General features: G+C 36.5%; 1 protein-coding gene across 1 annotated transcript in view; it reads right to left on the bottom strand.

Moving 5' to 3' along the window:
* LRBA (LPS responsive beige-like anchor protein) overlaps positions 1 to 27,065 on the bottom strand; it is a 432,022-nt gene that overhangs the window by 102,127 nt on the left and 302,830 nt on the right. Inside the window, 2 exon segments of the mRNA XM_068402600.1 lie at positions 14,193 to 14,312; positions 15,493 to 15,633. Coding sequence (XP_068258701.1) covers positions 14,193 to 14,312; positions 15,493 to 15,633 — 261 coding nt within the window.

Raw genomic sequence — 27,065 nt, 5'->3', positions numbered from 1 at the left:
AAAAATGCATATTAGAAGTCTAGGTTTTTATTCACTTTGCCACACTATTTCCTCTGTTAGGGGACTTAAATGGCATTCAAAAACACATACAAATATATTAAATTAATTCAAATTCCATTTTTTCATCACACTTCAATGTAATCATTTTCACGACTGTGGGAAAGTATAATTTCTAAGTACCTATGAGTTTCCCTCCATCTACTATATGTGTGTTAGTTCTCGCAGAACTAAGAAATTGCCTCAAGACATTGCTTGAAATTCTCCCAACTTGTAAGAAAAATACTTCAGTAGGTTTCCATTAAAATTCTAAATTGAATGAAGAAATTAATTTTGTCAATGTCTAATTATCCTGTTAAAGTTCTAAGAGATTATATTTCAAATATTTCCTAGTTTAAGAAAAATATTAAAATCTTCAGTAATTAACAATTAAGCATCCTTAAGGCACTTAAAATCCTATTAATCAATACATGGGTTATATATACACAAAATATTTTTACTTTTCACTGAGAATATATTTAAAAGTATGCAATGGTATTTATTGACCATATTTATACAATATGTAATACATAGTTCAGGTTAATTTGACATAGAAACGAGGAAAGTTGTATATACAACTACACTTCTTTCCTCTGTTTTTTTAAATTAACTGGGGGTGAAAAGGACTATATTGAATCATAAAAAGGTCTAGATGAAACCTTGAAAGGTCACCTTGTCCACCTGTCTGTTCACAGACAATTATAATCAGGTATTCTTAAAAGATGTTTCTCTGCCTTGTTCTTTTAAAATTTTCAATGATGGGGATCCTACGAATTTCTAGTGTTCATCTAGAAGGTCTTCTTAACATCTAGGCTGCTGCTGGAGCCCATTTCTTGTCCTGTATTGAGACTGAATACAAACAGCAGTTGACCCTTTTTACATGTATCGATGTGTAGGAGCAGCTTTTACCTTAGAGACAGTGAGATCCATTCCCACCAGCACTTTCTGACCACTATTCCCCTCCTGCACTAAGGATGGTAGCACACACGCCAGCACCAAAGCTGGCACGGTGGCACACTGGAACAGTAAGCATACAGCAGAATTCATCTTGATATAATAAAGAAATTCTTTACAGTGAGAATTATTGTTCACTGGAACAACCTCCCCAGAGACATGGTAGAGTCCCCATCACTGGAGGTTTTCAAGACGGGATTGGACAAGGTGCTAGATAATCTCATCTATGCTTCCCTTCCCACAAAAAGTTGGACCAAATGATCTTTCAAGTTCCCTTCAGCCTGGACTGTTCTGCGATTCCATCAAATGAAGTGCACTGTGCCTGCCAGCCAAAATTCCCAGCAGAGTAAAAGCATTACAACTGCCACTGCCAAAGCACTTTACATTTCAGTCCTTGTTTCTCTTTTCTCCAAAGTAAACAACCTAAAACCTTCAACTTTATATCACTGGTCTCATTTTCTAGACCTCTGGTCATTCTCCTTTGGACTTCAGCAAATTTGTCCATAACTTACTTGAAGTTTATTATTTCAACAGCTACACAAAAAGCTTGGAGCAGATATTAAAAGTATTTGTTTCATTTTCAATACAATTATGGCTGGATATAAAAAAAGTAGATCACAGATATTAGATGGAACTTTCTGATTGATACACCCAGATGTCTGTATTTTTAGCTACTGCAAATGCCACAGATTACTATACACAGATCTGACTGAATTTAGAATTATTATATTTTTTACTCAGAGAAGTATTTTCCTGTTAGGGATCTTGGCCACAATTTTACAGAAAAAACAAATCTTTCATGAAAACCAAAGATCTGCATCCTAAATATGTTAAAAGTTTTGGTACACCAGACATGCAGTTTATGGTTAAAAATCTGAATTACTATGTACCTGCATCAGAATTTTGCTAGTCATTGCTCTTGGACATCTTTGACCCTGCTACTAATATGACATGAAATTTCTCCTATACAAAGGTAAAGTTGCCAGTTTGGCAGCAACTTTATTCCTTGTAACTTTTGAAACTCCCGTCTATTAGATGTAGAAGTATAAAACAATGCAAAGCATATGTAGAAAAGCTTATCAGGTTACAGGGTGTGCTAGGCATGCTTATGTTATGCAGCCTGTTTCAATATGCGTAAGTTGCTGTTTTGCAGAGTTTCAACATTTTTTTTAACCTATATTTTAAAGAAAGTCATGAAACTTGTCATCCTCCACTTTCTGAACGTTCCAGCAGCTTGGAACTCTAGAGTTTCTTGCCTCTAGTATCAAGGTTTAAAATACTGCTTAACATGCCTTTCAATCAGGCATATTCAATCCTGCAGCTCACAAGTGCTCACTGGCCTATCTACAGCAACCTCCATTTCCTTCAAAAACATTTTAAGTTTCTTGGTCAATTTTAGCCAGGTTTTACAGCAGGTTATAAAGATAACTGAGTTCCTACAAGTTTAAAAAACAATAAGCAGGCAAGTAGAGCCATTATATGCATGTGTCTTGAGGGGCCAGTAAGTGCAGTGTAAGTTCACATTTTAGTAGTCTCCACAGAAGCTACACAGAGAGGGCACTATAACAAATGTCCCATCACTGAGAAATTCTTAATTTGAGGCTTACAGCTTTTTTGACAAACGAGTCAATCAATTGCAAGAAGCAAATCCATAGGAGACAAAGCATCATCTGTTGTAACACTTGCAGAGAAGGATTTTTTTTTTCCTTTATAGAATGTTACAACTATTAATAACCTTTTCCAAACATACAAAACCTGATATATTATTAGGTAAACAGAATTTTCCCAATTTATTGCCCATAAAGTTCAACGATGGAGTCCAGATTCTCAAGTCTTGAAGAATCTCATGCTTGAAAGAAAAAATCCACATTGAATACAAAAATCCACATTGAATACGTGTGACCCAATAATGACTTAGTAATCCACAGAACAGTCACAGAAACCAAGCAATATCTATGACTGCAAGTAACGTATCACAAAATTAAAATATTGGTAACATTCTATTTATATTTGGTTACAGATCTAACTTGTCTACCATAACAAAGATTTTCTGCACAGAGTTTGTGCTTGTTTGGATAAAATACATCAGGACCCACAGACAGAAGCAGGTTTAACAGTCTAATAAAAAGAGGACCCAGTAAGTCCTGCGGCTACTCAAAAGTTTCCCTGGATGTGCTTCTTTCAGTAAAAGTATGTGAAAAAGACATGCGATTACAGGACGTATTATGCCTGGATTTCTGTAACATTTCTCTATCAGAAGTCAATGGATTTTTTTTTTTTTTTAATAAATGCTTTGCATAGGTCTTTAAGAACTCACAGCTGAAAACTCTAGCCTGGATGGCTTTTAGTTGTGTAAGCTTTGAAAGTTATTTCACACAAAATATGTACTGGAAAGGAAGAAAAGTTAAGAAATAGTAAAGGACTGAGGTACATGGGCACATTAGATAATTACCTGAGCATCTATCTGATGAGATCAATGTATTAAATGATTTAATTTTGCTTTTACTTTACTGCAACTATTCCTTTAATTTTAAATATTTCAATCATATTAATCAGATGCATTAGCTATATTTTAATGCCACTGTCTAATTAAGAAGTCATGGCACCAAAACTCAACAACTCAATAAATCTTGTTAAATATTGATACTTGTAGCCAATGTTTTCTTTATTCCTTTTAAGAACAATTTACAAAACTTGAAGAACAGTACATAACAGCACCATGATAGCTTCAAATAGATTTTGAGAAAGTCCTATGGCCAGCAGAATCCTTGGTTTAGCACAGGCTAACTCTAGTTTAAACTTAGCACTGTCAGTTTTCATAGGCTGATTATATCAAAAACATTTTTGTCCAGGATCAACTTTAGTCATTAGCATAGAGATGACTTAGAGGCAAAGAATTAGAAAATGGATGAAAATTGAGAAGACAGAAGGCTACCTTCAGAGCTCTTTGTTTATTACGGTCTACAGTTCAAGACAACATTTTAGACCCATGATTATCACTTAAGTTATAATTTAGTTCTTGGACTTGATGATCTTAAAGGTCCTTTCCAACCAAAATGATTCTATGATGTCTTTTTAGCATTCTCCTGCTTCCCAAGCTGTCCCCTCCAGGGACACTCCTGGAGAATCTTGGCCAAACCCATTCTTCCCCCATCTCACCAGATACCCACTTTATAACACTATTACACTCTTAGAAGCCCAAGACAATCTACACATTATAGCAGACATTGTTTAGTACTGTTACAATTCAAAGAGACATGAAGCTTGATTTAAAGAAAAATTGTCCAAACTGATGTCATGCTAATGAGTTTTATAACATAGTTATATAAACAGCATTTCTGTTCCTAAAAATTAAGCTGTTCTATACTATGAGAACCTTAGGACAATATAAAGGGTCACAACTTGCCAAACGCACCTGTATAAGATATGAATTCAGATATTCAATAGCATCACACCAGCCTTACAATAGCTGTCACTGATGTGTGTCATATCACAAGACTGACTCTCATAAATTAGTATCCATTTTATGATGGAACAATGTGGAACAGCGTAATTGGAGCTTACTAACATTTTCTGTAAGTTTATGGTCTTTTAGTGTCTTCTTTTGAACAAAACTAATCAAATACACCAAAAAAAACCCTAACCCATAAGCACATGAAAAAGGAACACACACAAAGCAGTAGAGGGAAAGGCACGAAGAACAGTACATAACTCTATACTAGTGACTGTAACTTGGTTAAAAACGGTGTAAAAAAAAAAAAAAAAATCAATCGCATTAAGCCAATCTAATTTTGAAAGAAAAAGAGGTAAGATGTTGCTTCACTTTTGAGAAAGACCTCTGAGACTGTCTCAGCCTCCCATGACATTCTTATAAGCAAAGGAGAGAAATGGAGATCAGATTAGGTTACAATAATCTGGGAGTGCCCAAGCTGGAAATCCATATTCCAAGAGCAGTTATCAATAGTTCACTGTCAAACTGGGAGGACACGGTAATGGGGTCTGCCCTGCTCCTAATACCAGTCAATAATCCCATTAATGATCTGGCATAGAAGGTGCGGTAATAAAATTCCGGATGACACTAAGGCGGCAACATAGCTGTTTGCAGGACAGCATGAGGCTTTCAAATGATCTTGACAAACTGTATATATGGTATTAAAAAAAAAAATAAATCAGCAAACTACTACACTTAGAAAAAGAAAATACATGCAAAGAGCAACATGGGTAACAATTATGCTGTTTAATATATAATGATAAATAAACATATCGCAACAGGTTAGCTACCAAACCAGAAAAAACAACTGCTCCTGAACAAGTATATGAAAATCTACTCATTCATCAAAGAAAAATAGCAACACAAAAGGACAGATTTAATTTCTCTATTTCAGAACTTAGTCCAAGCCCCAGACTAGACTCTTTTTTCTGTTAAACACTGCCAGGCTATCCGTGTTTGGTTTTCATACAATATTAACAAAACTAACCAGGATTCTTTGATTCTTACTTTACATTATTAGTGCAAAGTAGTAACTGAATTAATGGTCATGTCTGTCTAGTACTTTAAAGGTACTAAATGGTACTCACACAGAATTGAAATATTGATATTATATTGATATATATTGGATCTTTCGAGGTCCCTTCCAATCCCTAACATTCTGTGATTCTGTGATCTAATATTCTTCAGTGCAGAAGACTTAACTTAAAAACATATAGGTAATCATTTAAAGGCAACAGTGCTGAGCTAATTAGTAAATAACAATGCCAGAGTGGTAGTGAGACACTAGCAAACTTCCAAAGGATTTTTAATTTGCATTGCTTAAATAAATGGCTAGAGAACTAGGAAATTAAATTTTATGCAACATATCATCTCTTGAAATCAAAATTTGAAAAGTTCAACCAAAGGTTATACTACAGTGCAGCATTACTTTCCTGCTTTGATCATCGATCCAAGGCTTTCACAGCTTATTGACAAAGATCAGCTGTGACCACACATATGCTTTAGCTTTCTCTGCTGAAGGGATACCAGCAAGAGTTGCTTCTAAAGCTAGCTCATGTTAGTCCTTCTTGTAATATACAGTGCCCCCAACTAAGACTAACAACAACCTTAGGACAGCAAGCATCAATAACTACATTCATTCTCTTCACACAAGAAGCAAGGAGAAATCATTTCTTGTAATCAGCTCAATGGTTCTAAAAATTCACAATTTTTTCAGCTGGAAGAGGAATTAATCTTTCTTTTTCCTTCAAGCCCTCTACTCCCCACACATCAAGATACACTACCATTCACTTTGGCCTGCCACTTTTAAGGTCTTAAAAGTGGCTTCCCAAACCCTTTGTATTCTACAAACCCATTCATTAAACTGCTAGGTTTTCATCAGTTGTGGAAGTATCAACAGGAATCTAGAGAGCTTATGGTCAAAAAAATGTAATATTATTCAATCAGCCACAATAGCTGACTACATTCATGCGCTCAGCCCATCAGAAACACAAGGTAAAGCTTAAAAGCCTTTCACTTGTTGAGAAATAAATGGTTTTTACCCTGCGTTTGCCACAGATTGAATGGTATGGGCTGTCAGATACCGCAGCAAAGTCATTTCCATGTCCATCTATATCTACATTTTCAAGAGATTTCTTCAGCAAGTCATTCAATTTGTTCTCAAGTCCTTAACTAACTGACTCCCCTGAAATCATTTTTGTTTCCCACAACTCATGTATGAAGACATCTATTATAGCTAAAATAATTTTCTTGTTCATAAGGCTACTCCCAGAGTGAATCTACTGTTGAACACAAACAAGCTCTATGCTGTCTTTAAAAAGGCCAAGTGTTTTTTGCACTTAAGTGGCAGCCTCCCCATCACACCTAGAATTGCATTCATCTTTGAAGGAGTCAGCTGCTTCAGAACAAATACAAGAAAAATTCAAAGTTGAAATAAAAAAATGGGTTAATGTTTCAAATGAAGTTTGAACTTAGCCAATTACTTTTGTCAAAATGCTCATCCACAGCAGAACAAACATCATCTGTAAATACATAGTTTAATAATTAAATCATACAGTACGACATTCTTCTTAATTACATATTGCTCAACCTCAAACAGATCACAAAGAAAATAACAATACCTCAACACAAGTAGATCTTTTCAACTTTAAAAATATTTAATATTCAGCCCAAAAAGCAATATACCAACCCCACCAGAAAAACTGGAAAGGGAAGCAGAAAGATTGAAGAATTTAGTTAAGGAATCTGCTAAAAAATACCAGACAAAACAGTAAAATGTAGCCTACCTATGAAATAAAAAAAGATAAATTCCTAATTATTTTAATGTTTTTAAATGTTTATCACTCAGTCAAACTGACTGGCCTACTGCAAATACAACACTCAGGATGTATCTTATAAATGTGCTAAAGATAGAAAACTGTTTCCTATGGAGGTGAAAGGTTAGAACATGTAGAGATCTCTGTATGAAGACTTTCTAGAAGGCCATTTTTTACTTAAATGGTCTTATTATTTGCTTGATATTACTATTTTTCATCTCAGCCCTGCATAATTTCCATGCAAATGTAACAATGAAAATTGTTCTCAAAACAAAACATCTTTTCCGATATTCCGGTTTCATCAGTTAGTGTTGGATTATAATAGGCATACAGAAGATACATGTTTGAAAATATGTAATAACCACATTGTAACATGTGACAATGTCACTTAAGTGAGAATCCAAGAAGATACATTTGTTATTAAACATTTTGTGAAAAAAGTAAAGGTCCCCTCAAGTGCCTCATTTTCTCAAAAATGAGATGAGAGAGAATCTTAATTTTGCACGCAACTGCATAGTCTTCACATTACAGGCGTGAGCTGTGCTCACACAATACATTTGTACACACACAGAGCTAAAAGGAAAATTGCATATTGTTTTGGGTAAAATCTTGGTCCAAATTAAGACAGACCAAAAGCGTGTTGATATCAGAAAAGAATGAACAAATTAGATGTCAAAGGCTTTTGAATAACCTTTGAATAATCATTAATGTATTAGTGTTTGCAAATTGCAAATTTCAAGGAAATCCCTCTAGCTCTTGCCAGTAAGCAGCATCTTCCAAGTTCTGGAACCAACTGAAAGAACATAAAGCTATCTACTTTTTAAAAAGTTTCTTTTGCTAACATCAAGTATTTCTCGTACATTACCATACAAGATGGTTAAAATGTAACTTCTGGGGTTTTAATCTATTGAAAAGGAGGTGGATACAAACTAGACAGCTTTTCTATACACAATTTCTGTATTAATGTACAATTTAGAAATGTTAAGAACTCCATCGATGACAGCAGTTGACACAGGCTTTCTTTCCTTTAATGTTATAGTCATCATCCCTTTGACTCTAGTGATGCAGAAAGCAACTTTCTAGCCCAGAATTACAAGGAAATCATTTCAAAACTCAACTTGAATCAGGAAATTGCATTTGCTTGACTACAATATTGTACGCTAACGTGATAGCAAATTATGTGTCCTTTCAGGACAGACCATAAGAAAGTACTTTCATAAAATGATTACAGAGAATGATACTCCAAGATTACAGGGAATAAGTCTAAAACTTATGGGTGTTGTGTTTAATAATATTTGTTAGCTGTAAAGCAGGTAGGAAAGGAACTCTAAAGGAAGAATAAACATTGGAAACTTCATTTCCCTGGCAGGGATCAAAACCAGAGGGATCTGTGTTCATTTAACTCCTTCCCTGTCTTCCTCCTCCATCCTTCCTGAATACACACATTCATGCACACATGTGCATACATCGTGAAAGATGGGTAAAGAAAACATTTTAGCTGGCCATGGATTGTTTCCCATGGAAGTTACTGCTTCAATTGTACATATTCTTGACATGTGAAAACAGTAACACAAACCATACCATTTAAGTAAGACTTCTATCATTAATTTCATCATGACAGCAACATCTAATTTAATTTTCTTAGTTAGTTAGTAAATAATTCCATTTACAAGCATGTATACAGTATGATGTTACCATTTACTACAGGACCACATAATAATCTACTTTATTCAGGCTCCTTGATGCATGTGTCAACTAAATTTAAGCACTAGTAAGCTAACACATTGCAATTCTGCATGTAGAAAACTTCTAGAGTCATATGGGACACTTTAGCCATGCATTTCACAAATATTTGTAAGGTAGAGCAGAACACCAAGTATTAGGAAACTTGTTTTTTACAGCTGTAGTGAAATATCAGGAATACAGGTATTTCCAACAAAATTGTGCTTTTTCAAACTTTTTCTTTCCTAATTCTTTCAACATGTCCTGTGGAAATCCTAACTCATCCCCCTTCCTGGCTGCTTATCCAGTCTCATGAACAGACTCCTCTAGTCAATCTTACTACTCACTCAGATGCTTCACGGCAGTATAATGTAATGCATGGCAATTCACAGACTCAGAAAGCTGCAAGCAACTTCGAGAGGCCATCCATAACAGTAGGGATGCCTCTAAAGGCAGTACCAGCTCACACATACATAATTTCCAAAAGGTATCTAAGCATTTCTGAAAAACTCTCACTACACTAATTGCCAGGGAAACATTCATCAGTTTTATTTGTTCTGTTAGAAAGGTTACTTTCACATCTAATTGAAATCTCCCTGATACTTAAGTCAATTAATTCTTATCCTATCCAGCATAGGTAGCAGAGATTTTTCCTTTCTTTCTTGCAGCAGTCCCTATGTAATAGAAGACTCCTAAGTTCCTCCTCAATCTTCTCTTCTTTAGAAGAAAAGCAAGCATAGCTACTCAATATTTCATTGCATTTTATTTTCAGGACCTTGCATTGTTATCATTGTTCCAGTGTGGATTCTCTCCAGCTAGACCACAACTATGGATGTAATACTCCAGCTAAGACCTTATCAAAGCCGGGCAAAGCTGAAGATTTATTTCATACATTTTGAAAGTTATACTATGTCTTGTTGATATATCTTCTATGAAACGTTACTCATCTTTTGTTATACCACAATATTGTTAATTCACATGCACTGGTGATATACTACAACCCTACATCTGTTTTTCGCACAGCACATTGTTCCTTGTGTTGTATTTGTACCTAACTGTATGAGAATCTGCATGAAAATTACAATTCACACTTTTCCCTAATAAACTTCATCTAACACTTTTCTCAAATCATTTTCCCTTCTTGCAAGAAGTGCTTCCAATTCCACTACACTTCTAGTACCTTCCAATCCAATATCAATGGAAATTGAGGCCTAACCTGTTATTATCAAGAAGAATTCCACTCAATACATCTTTCAATTTTAATAATGAACCACTGGTAACTATTCTCCAAATACAGCAGATTCTTTTAGACCAAGTTTTCCCAGCTCATTCATGAGACGTCAAAAACTGAGATCATCATCTGCTTCTTCTCTGTTTATAAGGTCTGCTACCTTTTCTCATCAGAAACTGTGATTGCTTTGACATAATCTCTTCCTGATAAATATGCGTTTCATTTGCTTGTCTCCTTATTATCTTCCAGGTACTTAAACATAGTCTGATTAAGTATTTTTCTGTGAATTGTTGCTGAACTCACCTCATAATTTCTTGGCTCTCTTTCTCTTCCTTTCTAAAAACTAAATATTTTATTTGTCCACCACTGCTACCTTTCTCCTCCACCATTTCTCAAAAAAACCCATGCACTCTGAAATTTTGCCTGCCAGCCTTTTAGGTACAAGAGAAGGAAGCTCAGAATGACCAGTCAATTTGTAAAAATCTAACATGTTTGTATTTTCGAAACTGTTCGTTCCCAATTTGATATAGACATTGTATCTTTTTAGATAGTTGGTTAGCATTCAAGGACTGCTTCTTCCGAGCTCAAGATCAGAGCATCCCAACAGGTAGGAAGTCAAGGAAGGGTACCAGGAGACCTGCATGGTTAAACAGGGAACTGCTGGGCAAACTCAAGTGGAAGAAGAGGGTGTACAGATCATGGAAGGAGGGGCTGGCCACTTGGGAGGAATATAAGTCTGTTGTCAGGGGATGTAGGGAGGCAACTAGGAAAGCTAAGGCCTCCTTGGAATTAAACCTTGCAAGAGAGGTCAAGGACAACAGAAAGGGCTTCTTCAAATACATTGCAGGTAAAGCCAACACTAGAGGCAATGTAGGCCCATTGATGAATGAGGTGGGGGCCCTGGAGACAGAGGATAAAAAGAAGGCAGAGTTACTGAATGCCTTCTTTGCCTCTGTCTATACTGCTGGAGGCTGTCCTGAGGAGCCCCGGACCCCTGAGGCCCCAGAAGAAGTCAGGATAGAGGAGGAATCTGTCTTAGTAGATGAGGGCTGGGTCAGGGACCAATTAAGCAATCTGGACGTCCATAAATCCATGGGCCCTGATGGGATGCACCCGCGGGTGCTGAGGGAGCTGGCGGAAGTCATTGCTAGGCCACTCTCCATCATCTTTGCTAAGTCGTGGGCAACGGGGGAGGTGCCTGAGGACTGGAGGAAAGCGAATGTCACTCCAGTCTTCAAAAAAGGCAAGAAGGAGGACCCGGGTAACTATAGACCAGTCAGCCTCACCTCCATCCCCGGAAAGGTGATGGAACAACTTGTCCTTGGTGCTGTCTCTAGGCACATCAAGGACAGGGGGATCATTAGGGGCACTCAGCATGGCTTCACCAAGGGGAAGTCATGCTTAACCAACTTGATAGCCTTTTATGAGGACGTAACCCGGTGGATAGATGATGGTAAAGCTGTGGATGTGGTCTATCTCGATTTCAGTAAAGCGTTTGACACGGTCTCCCACAGCATCCTCGCAGCTAAACTGAGGAAGTGTGGTCTGGATGATCAGGTAGTGAGGTGGATTGTGAACTGGCTGAAGGAAAGAAGCCAGAGAGTGGTGGTCAATGGGACAGAGTCCAGTTGGAGGCCTGTGTCTAGCGGAGTCCCTCAAGGGTCGGTACTGGGACCAGCACTATTCAATATATTCATTAATGACTTGGATGAGGGAATAGAGTGCACTGTCAGCAAGTTCGCCGATAACACAAAACTGGGAGGAGTGGCTGACACACCGGAAGGCTGCGCAGCCATTCAGAGAGACCTGGACAGGCTGGAGAGTTGGGCGGGGAGAAATTTAATGAAATATAACAAGGGCAAGCGTAGAGTCCTGCATCTGGGCAAGAACAACCCCATGTACCAGTACAAGTTGGGGGCAGAGCTGTTGGAGACCAGTGTAGGGGAAAGGGACCTGGGGGTCCTCGTGGACAGCAGGATGACCATGAGCCAGCAGTGTGCCCTTGTGGCCAAGAAGGCCAATGGCATCCTGGGGTGTATTAGAAGGGGTGTGGTTAGCAGGTCGAGAGAGGTTCTCCTCCCCCTCTACTGTGCCCTGGTGAGGCCACATCTGGAATACTGTGTCCAGTTCTGGGCCCCTCAGTTCAAGAAGGACAGGGAACTGCTAGAGAGAGTCCAGCGCAGAGCCACGAAGATGATTAAGGGAGTGGAACATCTCCCTTATGAGGAGAGGCTGAGGGAGCTGGGTCTCTTTAGCTTAGAGAAGAGGAGACTGAGGGGTGACCTCATTAATGTTTATAAATATGTAAAGGGCAAGTGTCATGAGGATGGAGCCAGGCTCTTCTCAGTGACATCCCTTGACAGGACAAGGGGCAATGGGTGCAAGCTGGAACACAGGAGGTTCCACATAAATATGAGGAAAAACTTCTTTACAGTGAGGGTGACCGAACACTGGAACAGGCTGCCCAGAGAGGTTGTGGAGTCTCCTTCTCTGGAGACATTCAAAACCCGCCTGGACGCGTTCCTGTGTGATATGGTCTAGGCAATCCTGCTCCGGCAGGGGGATTGGACTAGATGATCTTTCGAGGTCCCTTCCAATCCCTAACATTCTGTGATTAGTGGTATTAATTCCACTAGTCACTGATTGCCATTGATTCTTTTGGTGGGGACTCACAGATGCAAGACAGACATTACTTTTTGAGCACTATCAGTTGACAATTTTCTCATTCCATTAATCTGCAGATCAACCCTTTCCTTAATTGTCTCCTCACTACCCTCACTATGAATATAGTTATATAATGATTTAATGTTATTTAAGTCTCTTGCTAGTTGCGTGACATTCTTGAGTTAGCCTCTGATTTTCTTCACGTTATACTTTTCCGTCCTTCCTTCCATTAAAAAAAAACAATTCTGATATTATTCCATCTTCCTGGATTTGAGGTCAACAGAGCTTTCCCACCGCTGCCAGCATCCTTGTCTCCTTTGTTCTCCTCCTTGGTTCGAAATATTCCTCAGATTCCAGACTCTACTTGTTTACCTCATTCCGTCCTTCAATGGCTACCTACCTAAACCTCTGCCCTTGGAATTTCTGTATGCTCCTGCCTTAGCTTCTTGACCCACTTAATTCTAGGTCTCTTTCTATACAATGACTAATTACCATATTAATTTCTCTTCTATTCCCATCTACCTCTTGTTCACTAGCCAGTTCCCAGGCTCAGTGCCTGTGTAAGATAGTTTCAATATCATGCTAAATTGTATGTGTCATCTTAGTGTCCTCATACATTGGCTTTCTGTAGCCCTTTGTTTCTCTACCCAGTATACAGTCTTTCCGGAGTCTGCTTCCAGGTCTCCCTCTCAGCTCTTTATCTCATATCTACTTATTCCTCATCATAAGACTAGTTTTTGCCCCTTCTGCACCTAAATTAGCACAGCCTCCTCCTCCTGTTGGTCATAGTCAAAAAAGGAAATAGGCCACTGCAGAAATTGCCCAAAAATAAGGTTGGATGCCTAGAGCCAAAATTACATAAAGTAATATGAATATTAACTGCAACATTCTTAGCTGAGCGGGGCAGAAGCATGAACAGAGTATTTAAGGAACTTGGTGGTTAAAAATCTACACCAGTTTCTACTGACTTTTCAAAAGCTTAAAACTTGTGCAGAGGAACACAAAGACAGTGAAACACATATCTGTAGCACAAAGGCCAATTTTGCCTTATTTCAGTCTCAGGCCTAAAAATGTTTGCTAAAGTTTTACAGAAGAATTCACTGAAGTATTCTAACAGAAGTAAAACCGTGCGTCATCTCCCTTGCTTCTTTTCCCAAATGGTAGGATAGCTCCCAATCTTCTTCCTTCCCTTTTGCATAACCTGTGGTCCTATGATCACAGCTACAATAAAGGCAGATGCAGTACACAATATGTTAACACCTTTCAGGAAATTTTTTACCTTGATATCAGAAGTGTCACGCTGACTATTGCGCCATGCTCTTGAAATAGATGAAAACGTTCTATCTGCATGATCAAACTTCCCACCTTGTAGATTTAGGAAAAGTGTCGTAAAGGGTTCCTAAATATATATAAAAAGATTAATTAAAAACAGCAATGTATTTCTTTAGGAATTTCAGGGGAAAAAAGGGATTTATTATTCTTTTGGGGTTTGGTTATTAATGACACTATTCTTCTGGCAGACACATAATTGCAAAGGGTTAATTCTATTATCCAAGAATGGGAAATACAAACTGATGCTCTATTTGTTCAATAAATATTTTTTATTCCTACTCCATGCATACATATTCAGATAAGGAAAAGTAAATATAAACAAAAGAAAATATTTAAAGGCTGGAGGAGAAGCTGCAGTCAGTTGTGACACAAACTGCTCTCAAAAACATGAAAAAGCTCAATATTTTTACCTTAAGATTTTTTTAATGTCATAGCATGTAACAAAAATAACACATACATTTTATTTTGTTCAAGGTAATCTATTAATATAAAGGGTAGCATTCAATACCGATAGCTTTATGATTGTTATTGTTTAATATGTAATTTATGATTTAGAAAAGAAAAATGTTTGAAAGATTTAAAAGCCTCCTCTTAGTTAAAGAACACTTAAGCACATATTAGAGGATAATTGCTTGAAATTAGCTAAGCACTATAAATTACTTCAAGGATTTATGTATGCTTGTACATTCTAACAAGCTTTAATTAATGATGTGCTGCTAATGCTTTCCCAAAGAAATTACTCTCTAGGAGATAAATCGCCTTTCAATTTTATAGAAAAATGCATTGTTTAACCAATATATTATCAATATGTAGCATCTCAAAAGTTACTTCCATATAAATTGCAGCAGATTTTAAAAAATTAATTACATCACAGAATTTCACGATCATCAGAAACCAACTCATTCACACTCATTAGAAGGTGAAAATTAAATACATTCAGTAAGAACCACAAATGTTCAGTATATGGTCCAGTCAGAAAATATGCAAGGAAGGAAAGTTACCCATGTTTAAAGTAGTATAAGAAGGTACACTAAAAAGCAATTTTTAAGGAGAAAAAGCTTTACAGATTTGAAAAGGCTGTACCATAAAAATTAAAACCTTTTTTGCTCAAACTGCGGAATATTGATTACGATTACTAGAAAATTTCAGTACTTTTCTATGCCATTGAGTTTTAATATATTAATTCCTAGCTATTTGTCGCTTTCATTACCATTTAAAGGAAAAGCATTTTTAGAAGATATACTTACAATTCTTAATAACCATGTGAGTGCAAAACTTGCAGTTGAATAATGCGTGCCATAGTGAAATTTTGGAACCTGATCATCTTCCCATGATTCATATCTCTCAGCAAAGAACGCTGCTCTCTTTGGGTTCAAAGCTCCAATAGGCTGCAAGGTTTAGAAAAATAAATACGTTAAGTAAATAAAGGTAACGTGACCTATTATCACATCATACTCCCCTTGCTCTTTTTGGTAACCAGAATTATCGGCATGCATGGAAAAGACTGGGTTTGGTGTTTTGCAAAAGCAGGTCTTGGATTCTGTAACCACCTGAACAGATCTGTGTATTTCACACCAGGATTCCATGCACATGCACACGGCTCGTTGGAAAAACGTCTCTCGTGCATTCATATAGGCTTCATGTCTATATACTGCTGATTCAAGTCAATGACTAAAAACTGCTTCACAGTGGAATGTCTTGGACGGAGTTGTCAACTTGTGTACCTGTGGATACGTGTGCATGTTGAATACACTATTAAGAAAATGGTAAGCAACAATGAGAAACATCTCTGGATATTTTTGCGGGAAAAAATAGTGACCGATAGGGTGGAAGAATATTAACAGTGCACTTAGAATTTTGATATTATTATTCTTGTTTCTATGCTTTCTATTTCCCATCCCAAGACAAATTTTACTTAATGGATAAAACTTGAAACTTTGAAATAGACAAATAAAATAGCAGAATTTCTATATAAAAACATTGATATAAAAGAAACAAATAACATATACATAACTAAAAAAGTCCATCACACTTCCACCAACATTGTTATTATTTGTTCAGTGCTTACTGAGGACATAAACACCCAGGGATTTATTTAAATGTAAGAAATATAATATTTTGTTATCTATAGGTGTGTATTTCTTCAGCAGACTTTTACATAAAGGATTGGGAAAAATGAGTATATGTCACATAAATCACTGAGAAACCCAAAAGTTACTTTAGCCATTCCACATGTAAAATACTGTAAGAGGTCTAAAATATCTTTGTATATAGATGCAAAACACATATGCTATACAATTTTGTATACATATTGATCACACTGTATGTTATTAATGTAAATTATGCCCATCTGTACAATGGATGCATTCAAGTATAACTGAAGAATAAACATGCAAAAATATTTTCTTCTTTCTGTTCTGCAAGAATAAATATACTTAAGAATACACTACAAGGTAAGGAAAAACTTTAGAAGTCCTTGAACAAAAGTATCAGTAACCTAGTCATTAATTCAAGCACAGTTCAAGTGAAAAACTATGTCTGCTATTCAGATTATTATTATTTAAATAACTACTTCTTTGCAGCTCACGTGAAATTTGGCATACAAGCTTCAAAGTATTTTCTCTTCTAGGACAGATTAGACCTATGAATGGTCGAAGATCTAATCTTACATTTTTTACTTAGAGCGGCTTTCACATTGCAGAAGGATAAAGAAAACATCTTAGGTTAATTACTATTTTTGCAGTTCACCAATTTGAAATATAACCCTTTAAAAGAAGTGGTTCCTGTATAAAAGGATTTTTATCTGATTTAGCAAATTTATTCCAGGGAAGAATGAAACTGACTCCAAGAAGTCTCTTTGTTGCAAGAACCATTTTGGAATCTCCATCTGTACCGATTTTCCCTAAAGACTCAGCTATGCTTGAGGGAAAAAAAGAAGAAAGAAGGTCATTGGTAGACAAATTATATAAATTGAAAATAGAGTGTTGTGCTGTATGGTTCTGTAACATTGTATGTATTCTCTTTATCTGCCCCTATTTTTATTACTCTCCAAATGAGTATAGCCCAAATCAATAGTTATAGAATTACATTCCTTGAATATAAAGCTAAACCCAATTAGAATTGATTTCATTCTCTTTTTAAAAAAGAAAAAAAAAAGATATCATGCAGAGATCCATATAGCCAGAATCCACAGTATTGATTTTGGCTGTTATCGTTACAGTTGGTTTCTGAAGCCTGCAACAGGACAACTATCAAGACGTGTCACATTTATTTGCAAGCAAATAAAAAAAGTCCCCAAATGAAAGAAAGCTTAGGGAAAAAAAAAAGAACCGTGGAGCTGTGCACTGACAATGATACACTATCAGCTTACTCAGAGAAGTTACAGTGGGAATACACACATTGAATTATACATTACACGAATGCACTGATTTATTGTGGTAATAACATCCACCTCATTAAAAGATTCTGCTTTGCTGCAGTTGGAGGGCTACATATTGTTTACTGCTATAAATTAATGGCAGTGCACAGAAGACTGTAGAACCCTTCTAACAATAGATCTGTAATGACAGTGCTGTATATCACAGCTTCCCCAGCAGCTTCATAATAAAATGGAGACAATGTATTGGGCTAATACATTCTACCAGGCAGGCCCATATTTTTCTGACAACTGCTTCTAAGGATGAGGTGATTCTAGTGTGTTACACTGCACTGTGAACACTTAACTAAGCCTGAGCTACAGAATAAAGCACATACAAGGAATATTCAAATACCCTCTGACTTTTAATTTAGTAAACAAAGTAAATGAAATTTTGTAATGATTCCATAGTTCAAAATTAACAGGGAATCATGATTACATACTGGATTCCCTCCCCTGTGGGTAAACACCAAGGGAAAAAGAGTAAGTCCAAACTAAGCTATGCTAGATGTAGCTGTGAGACCACAAATTTACACTACTCAACATGGTTTCCCTATGGCTACAGACCACTAAGGAAGAACAAGCTGAAAAGCTTTCATATCCAGAAATTACAGAATATATTTTCTTTGCAGTACCTCTTTTCAGAGAGGAGAATTAGATATTAGTTCACCAATTAAAAATACTCGGGGGGGGAGGAGAGGTAGAAAAACAATGGATGAGATTACAGGAGTCAAGAAGAAAAAAAAGAAATCACTTATGGCTGCTAAGTTTTCAAACTGTATTGAAAAATGAATAATGCATATGGTTTTCAAGTCAGAGTTCATTCCAAAAAGGGTCCAAACTAGAGGAAGAATTGGGGTAAGGAAGTTTTTGTTTTCTCTTTTCCAAAGGCATGATCCCCTGTTTTTTGACCCAAAGTGGTTGTTATAACAACACGTGCTACAAATACGAAAGTTACAAGTTATTCTTAAAAAAAACAAACTAATTTAATATTAATTTTTCAAGTGCTCTCAAGTCTAGCAATACCTCAAAATAAATAAACCTCACATTTGGACCAAGACCTGAATATAGTAAATCTCAGTCTTTGGACCAAGCTCACTTGCTTTCTTTGAGATACAACAAAGAAAAATGGTTTGTTGAAAAATAACTGAGAAAACACACAGACTTTTACCATCTACTGCTGTTAAATATGTCCAGACACTATGGTGTAGTTATATTTGTTGGTTCTTGATCTTACTCTGTGCCAGACATTGGGACAGTCGCCCATCTTGCCTCCATTTTCAGAAGAGGCCCCGCTGCACCCAACAGAAGAAAGCAGAATGCTCACTGCTCACCGCACAGAATCTCTCCTGGATTCTGTTGCTCATGTTCAAGAAAACATACATTTTGGAAGATTGCTAATGACCTAAGAGAAGCAGACCAAAGTCTTATAAAGAAAGAATTATGAAGTATGTTTATATTTACACATTTAAGAAGAGGTGCTTTTTATTCCTATCTAATGTGTTTCATTTTTTAAATAGTATTACGCCAAATAAACAGACACTCTGTTCTTACCCATGCTGCCTTTTGTTATTGGCCTTTACACAGGCTTCTGTTATTAAAACAAACATCGCCACTTTTACTGTCTCCTATCCATTGTAATAGTGAGAAGAGTTTTTAACTCATTAATATTAAAAAATTCATGAAATACTAGAGTACTATGGCAGTAAATTGCATTTAATTACTGCAAACAATAAGTAGTCAAGATACCATTGTTTCATCTTCACTGTTAACTGTTACCTCTTTTGGTGAAGATGGTAATCTTAGCAATTACTACTGGAAATCAGGAGATCTGTGCCAGTGCCTGCGAGTTCTGAAAAGCAGGCAGTTCCAGAAACAAAGTCCATGCTGACCAGTGCAAACGGAAAGATTTAAATATTAATGAAAATATTATTCTTTGAAATTTGTATTTCAGAACTTCCTCACCACGAAAAAAAACTTTTTAAATGAAAGAAAATAATAATTAAAAGAAAAACGCAAAGAAAAAATGGGGAAAAAAGAAAAAATGCTTTTCCTTGTGATTTCTTACACTGTTTTCTTATCCACATCCAACCAGGTATTTGGATTCCTGTGAATACAATTGTCTGTATCGCTGAATTATGTTTTGCAGCGTCCTTGCCAAGTATGATGTTTGGTTTTCACACGTTTTATTTTCGAGATGACTATCTGGTTTTTATTACTGATATTTTTCATATATTCATTTGGCTTAAAGGACCAGGGGGACCATTAGGTCATCTCATCTAGCCTTGTGTTTGTATGACAACCCATTAAATCCCTTTCCATTACATGATTTTGAACCCAACTGTTTATACTTGTTAATAGCATGAGCTGTATTTGGCCAACCTGCTTTCCAGAAAGGTATCTGACTCTTGAGTACATGGACAATCTGCTATTTTCTTGGAAGCTTTTTCTACTGATACTCATTCTAAAAAATACACGCTTCAGACTGGCTATGAATTTACTGATGTGTTACCAAATAAATCTTGTTATGCTTCTCTCTGACATATCACAGAGTCTCTACTTACCCAGTATTTTCTGTATATAACGATACTTATAGACTGTAACTAGACTTTTTAATAAACAAAAGAAATTGAGCTCTTCAGGTCTTCCCTTTTAAGGCATTTCTTCCAGCCTTAAGATTTCTCTGCAGCCTGTCCATTTATCAATGTATTCTAATATACAGATACCTGAAACGTGTTCAGTGTTCCAGTGTTAATCTTCTCATTGTCGTAAATATGCCGAGTGCTATATACTCTGCTGCAATCTAACCACAACTGCATTTTTTGAGGATTACTTGTTTAGTTACTTTATGTATTACCAACACATAATTAACTCCCAGAACTAGCCAATATTTGTAATATTGTCAGTGGGACTTCCTGATCACCTGAGTAAAACTTCTTTTTCCCAGACAGAGCTATAAAGACAAGATGCAAGGGTTTAATTATACCCAAACTTTATTAACTTAGGCCAACTGGGAAATATCTGGGAATAAACTAATATAATGTAGATCACTACTCTTTCATCTGTCATTTTTGTGTTTGAGAACAGCCACAAAATGCCATACGCCCCTCTGAACCTATTTTCACTCACTGCTAGAACTCACCATTCTTCATCTCAAACAACTGAGTACTGCTTGCTTAAAAATTAGCTCCTGCAGCTCCCCCATCTTCTTTAGAGGGCATCTTACCTTTAATCCATATCTAACTCAAATTCATTAAAGAACCGTATCCCACAGAAAGCAATAAACACAATTATCTGCTGGACTGTTTGAACTGCCCTCATTGATGAGCTAAACTGGTCCTTGAGCTGCTCAGGGAAAGATTTAAAAAATGGAAACAATCTACTATGGAGAAAAACAGTCCTTACCAATTCATTCCCAAAAGCACTGGTTTCACAGCAGATGCCCAAATCCTACATCAAAGACTAGGCTAGGAAGGGGGAACTATGAATTCAGATGTCAAAATTAATCTGAAATCAAAGGGACAGAACTTGGCAGAACTTTTACATTTTTCCCCAGTGAGCATTTAGGTGATACACAAAAATTTCTGCTCCAATTCTAAACTGATTTACTATTTTTTACTCTTAATCGTAAATCATATTTTAGTCACTTATAACATGCAGTTTTTGAGAACTTCAACATAAGCAGCTACTTGAATTTCACGTGGTTTCTTAATGAAATAAGGAATCCTACGGTCAAACACTTTTTGGATACGTAATGTTGAAACTGTGCAATAATTATGAATATTAGCGAGTGTACTCTACTGATTTTGACATCAAGATATTAAATTAAAAAAATCATATAGGTGTGCTTCCTTCTTTTCCAGTCACTAAAGTCAACACACATCTCTGGTGAATTTGTTGAGTAGACATCCTCGGAATATTTGTTAATGTTCCATCTAGTTAAGCTTCTGCCCGTTTAGAATTGGCAGGTCATTATACTCAATTCTAATCGATTATTCTGAATATAGGTATTTTAAATAATTACGATACTTAAAAATTTGTAGGGAGAAGGGAAACAAATGGGACGATAATGTAAAGCAAGTTCTGAAGAATACTTCCTGTTCTTTTTACGTCAACCTAAAACTAAAATAATTTTCAAGTATAGACAAGAGTTGCAAGCAAGCAAGACTTCATAAAAGCCATAATTCCCTAGTTACAAAGCAAAGAAAATGATACCTTCTCATATAATTAAGTTGCTAGATTCATTGTTCAATGCAGACAAATATAAATAGGTTAAAAAAAGAAAGAAGACAACTAGACCACCAGTCCATCAGTGGCCACTAAACGTTACTGTCTAAATTATTTCTCCAGTTCACGAAGTAGTTAAACTTCTGGTTGCCAGACCTGGGAGGTTATCTGAAGGGAAGGATGATGCTTTACATGCCCTCTTTCTTTTCTTTTTTCACTAGGCTCCTGCTACTGGCTCTTCATTGAGGCAAGATATTAAGCTAGATGAGCTTCTGGACTGCCTCCTCTCTTATTACTTCATGTTAAATGACTCTGCATCTTCCCAAATATACGGGCTGGTGCACATGATACAATAAAAGACAGTCAAGAGCACTCCAGTACAACAAACTTGCAGTTACTTTTACATGCACATAATTTCTTTGCTTAAATATATCTTTTTATTTACACTAGTGAAGAAACACAGATAAATGGCTACCAGCGACCTCATTTAATACTTGCAGGCACAGCTTAGGGTGTAGACAACTATTTCTCAGCAGCTCCTTTAACAAAGTGACAAGTATAACCAGCTGACTGTGATCAGCATTTTTATCAAATGTAGGATCCCTGGGCATTTCCTGATACGCTGCATATGGGATGAAATTCTGTAATCCTCTTATCTCAATGTTTTCTAAAATAAATTTAATATAATTATGCATTTTAAAACCACTGGGCTTTTTCATATAAACATGCTTTTTTAAAATAGTTGTCAGTCCTTACAAGCTTTCTTTGAAAATACCCTATTTACCAGAAATCATATAATGAAATTTACCAGCTCACATTATATTACAAAAAGTTTTTAAAAGCTCAATTTTCTATTCTAGGGAAATTATGAATTCAGTAAAGGGCTGAAGTAAAAGCAGACAATAGTTGTGTGCATGCAAATTAAATTTAAAGTATTTGTACATATGGTTTATTATTAAGATTTTTCAGAGCTCACATATTCCTTTGAGACAACAAGGTCAGGAAAAACTGATCTAAACGTGGTCTAATAACTAGAATGTCTGAACATGTCAATATAAGTAACATCTAATGGTGCAAAACACAGAAGATTCCCAAAGTCCACTGTTTAAAAACAGATCATAAACCAATCTTAAGCATTAAAAATGAAGAAAAGCTATGTTTAGCAATATATTAGGGACAGGATACACCTCAGGTCACCTAAAATCTTGGAATAATTCGAATTTAAATGAAAAATCTCCATGCCTTCATATTACTAACAATAGTATCAAATCCTATTACAACCATCTGTAGCAGATTCCAAAACAATGCACTGCTGAACGGCAAACTTGCAAACTAATTAAGCATACATACACTTTTACATAAGGTTTAATCAATTGTTCAGCACAACTGAATGTGTCGCACACTGTGTATTTGAGGTATGACTACACCTTAATACTACTGGGAAGGCAAACTGAAGAGAGCTGTTATGTGTCGTACACTTCCAAAAGGTCAGGGAGAAAAGAAGTTGCATGTCTCTGGAAATCACGAGGAGAAATCAAGCTGCTTGCAGGCAGTGAGGAGGGTATGGCATTGGAGTTGCCTTACTTAGAAAATAACCCTGCCAACCAAAAGCAACTATTTGCATATACTATCCATGACATAATCATCAAATGAACAAAATCCCTGCATCATCATTCACTTATTTAAAAAAAAAAAAAAATCCTTTTCTGGATTTTGAGAAACAGGATTTAGTGAGAAGCCACATGCACTTGAATCATAGCAGGAGCTGAAAATATTCTCTGCCTTCCCTTCACAGATCATGCTCCTCTGCCAACACATCATACAAGCCACTGTCACAGAAAACAGCAGCTATTATATGAAACACCAGATCTATATAAGACGATCAGAATTAAAAACAATCCTTTCGGCTTGTACTAACAGCACAGGACCTCAAGCCAAAAGCTGACACAAGCTTGCATTTTCTGCAGATTAAACACTGTCAGGGCACACAAAATATACATTATTGTGTGTCGTGTAAGCACCAAGCCCTACAAAAAGATCAGCAGCAGGCTAGAAAGATGTACTTGGGAAAGCATAGAGAATTTTTTACTGTAATCTGTACTGTTTCGTAGAACTATTACAATCAGATTATATCAATCCTGAATATAAATAGTCAGCTAAGAGCCCATCAATGTATATTTTTTCACACATGCACTGCTTCGCTCCTAAGGTGAATTCATCCATCATTTTATTACCCGTTTCATAAGGTCTCCTGATTAGTCAGCCATCGTCTTCAATACCATCAACAGATTAGTATTATCAGAAAGTTTTATCAGCTCCCTTTTCATCTTCTGTTTCAGATTACCATATATGCTGAACAGTATTAAAGTACAAAAAAGACCTTTGGAATGCCAGTGACCACCTCACTTTGGAAACTAACCTTGTGTTTCTGATACTGAGCCAGTTTCAAGTGATTGGCTGGAAATTATATGTAAATTATTTTTTCTTAATCCTATTAGACTATTCAACTCAAGCTTTTAGGATCATACCATCCTAAAAGGTATTTCTCACTAGGTCTCCTAGTGACCTTTTTCTATTGATTTCCTTCATTTGACCCACACTTTCATCTGCTGATATTTGAGTTTGAGACAGATCATCTGATGTGTCCATCAAATTAAGTCCACAGCCTGAGAACCACCTTAAACTCCTCCTTAAAAAAGATCATCATTATTATTATTTTACCATGCTCTCATTTTCTCTGAGCACTATTTTTATACCTGGATTGTCCTTTAACCCCAACAGGTTTCCTGCTTCTAGGAGTTTGATCAACTTAGTTTTAGACAGCTCCAGTTAGGTGAGATAAATCCCATCCTCGTTTCCAGTATGAGTGCAATTTTCAACTTAGCCACCATTGTGCTTGTTCAGAAATCTGAATTACACAGATGTGTGCTGTAGCATCTCATACTCTGCTGGAGTTCAAATATATGAATATAAAAAGGAAGAGAGACTGTATCAAGAGAATAACATTCACTTTACATTAGGAAGACAGAAAACACATTTAAAATATCTATGGCCCAAGACATGTGTGTGAAATTACTTTATCTTGATTGCTAGCACATTTCATGACCAAACATGTGCCCCATGGTTTCTTGTGATCATTTAAAAGGTCATGAACCTCCCTCAATACATTTCCAATTAGAAGATGACATATGTTCAGGGCACCTAAAGTTGAAACAAAAGCAGGATGGACAATAACATCAGATCCAAACTAAGAATAGCATTTTGGACATTCACTGTTAATTCTGAGTTACTGTTTTTCTTGTCTTTGAGTATTTCTGCATTCCTCCTCGAGGCAGGGGAGGATTAAGATTATTAGGCTCATTACCAAAGTGATTCTTATTGATCCTGTAAACTTGGCTTTTTTTCTAATACCTAAACAAATAAATAAAAAGATTACTTGAAAATAATTAAGTGATCTTAGAAACTGCTATATGCATCTGAAGTGCACAGAGTATGCTGCTTGTGATTTCAAAAAATAAGCCTCTCGTGGGAAAAGAAGAGAACAGGGAAGAGAAAGTAAGAACGGTTGCGAGAAGCACTCTATCATCCACTTATACATTCTTTAGAGGAGATGATCTGACACAGAGAATAACCAACTAATGACAAGGAAAAAAAGGATGGTGATGACACTGTAATAGAGGAATGGAAATTCCCAGAATATTTTCAAAATTACATCTAGACTAAGAGTAGGATTTCAGAAAACATGTTTTGATAAATTATCTCAGAGATGTATTTGGGTGAAGTTTCAGTCTCAGCAGGTCTCTATAAGAGTTGTGGAAGAACAGGCAGCTGAACGTTCATGGAAATCACATGTTCATTCTGAAAAAGGTCCTGAGATAGATGCTGCATGAAGCTCAAACCAACATATCAGACAAAAATCTGTGTTTGAAAGTGAAACAAGTGGATTACAAACAGAGATTGATACTAAAATCCAAAAGAGCTAGAATTGTTTCAGAGGCAGCAAACAGTTTAGTGTCTTTAAGGATCATGTCTAAGTCGGGCTTGACAATCCAATAACGACTTCATTTAAATAAACAAGTCTTCCCCGTGGCTGTGTTCCTGCTTCTCAACTGAACTGCTTGGATCTGTCTTAGGAAGGCCCCTGTCCATGGTGCTGAACCAGCCGGGCTTAGGCTGGCAGACAGAAGGACTTGCTCTGCGTGGGTACCTGACCATGGTGCTGTAAAGACAAGCTTGGGGCCTAGGAAACAGGCGACTGTAGCAGATCAGCCCCAGACCCATGGGACCATTTGCAGCTTTGTCTTCTAATTTTGGCAAATGTGCTAAAGGAAATTATACAACAGATTGACTCGGCTGACAGAAAGGATAATTGACCAATTTTATCATTCACAAAAGTCTCTGATGGAATCTGTCTGAGGGTTACTGGCATTTGAGATTCTCACAAAATCACTTCCCCCCATTTAGAAATGCAAAAAAACTTATTAAACCAAAACTTTCCATGGGAATATAACAGACTGCTCAGCACTTTAGTTGGTATGATTTCTAATTCCACAATAGATTTTCTGGTCCAAACAAAGTCCACAATAGTCCTAAAATTATAGCACTGTCCTGGGATGTGAACAAGAGAACTTCATACTCTTGCACAGCTTTCTTCAAAGAGGGACTTGACTTTTGAGTTCTCATATCACAAGCAAGGACCCCAATCACAATTACAGTTCCCTCCTGCCCATCCCTTTTTAGCTCTCTCTTTACATTCAAACAGGACAGACTGGGAAGAAAGGATCTTTGTTCTCTCAGATTTTGCTCTTTTATCGTTTCCTACATGGTACTGACACATGCATCCCTAAAAATCAAGGTACCGCTCAGAATATTGCTTCCTGTTTGAATGCTTCACTTCCCCTAAAAGTTTCTTTTAACATGATTATGTCAGATGTCCAGATCTGACAAGCAGGTCACAAGCAGGTATGGAGATCAAATGTATATCTACAGTAAAGTGATAAACCAGTTTCTGCAATAATTTCTCTTAACTGTTCCCTATTCTGCATACAATTTTAGAGGATGGAGTGTCCCTCTCCTCAAAGAGCCAAGTTGCATTTCACAAAGAAAGCATGTTAACTTGTTATCTGATAATGAAGAGAATCTGATAAATACACTTTAGACTAAAAAAGTCAAAATCCA

This window comes from Nyctibius grandis, chromosome 6, assembly GCF_013368605.1.
Source record: "Nyctibius grandis isolate bNycGra1 chromosome 6, bNycGra1.pri, whole genome shotgun sequence".
In the NCBI taxonomy this organism is placed as follows: Eukaryota; Metazoa; Chordata; class Aves; order Nyctibiiformes; family Nyctibiidae; genus Nyctibius; species Nyctibius grandis.
This window is presented reverse-complemented; position numbering and strand designations above follow the sequence as displayed.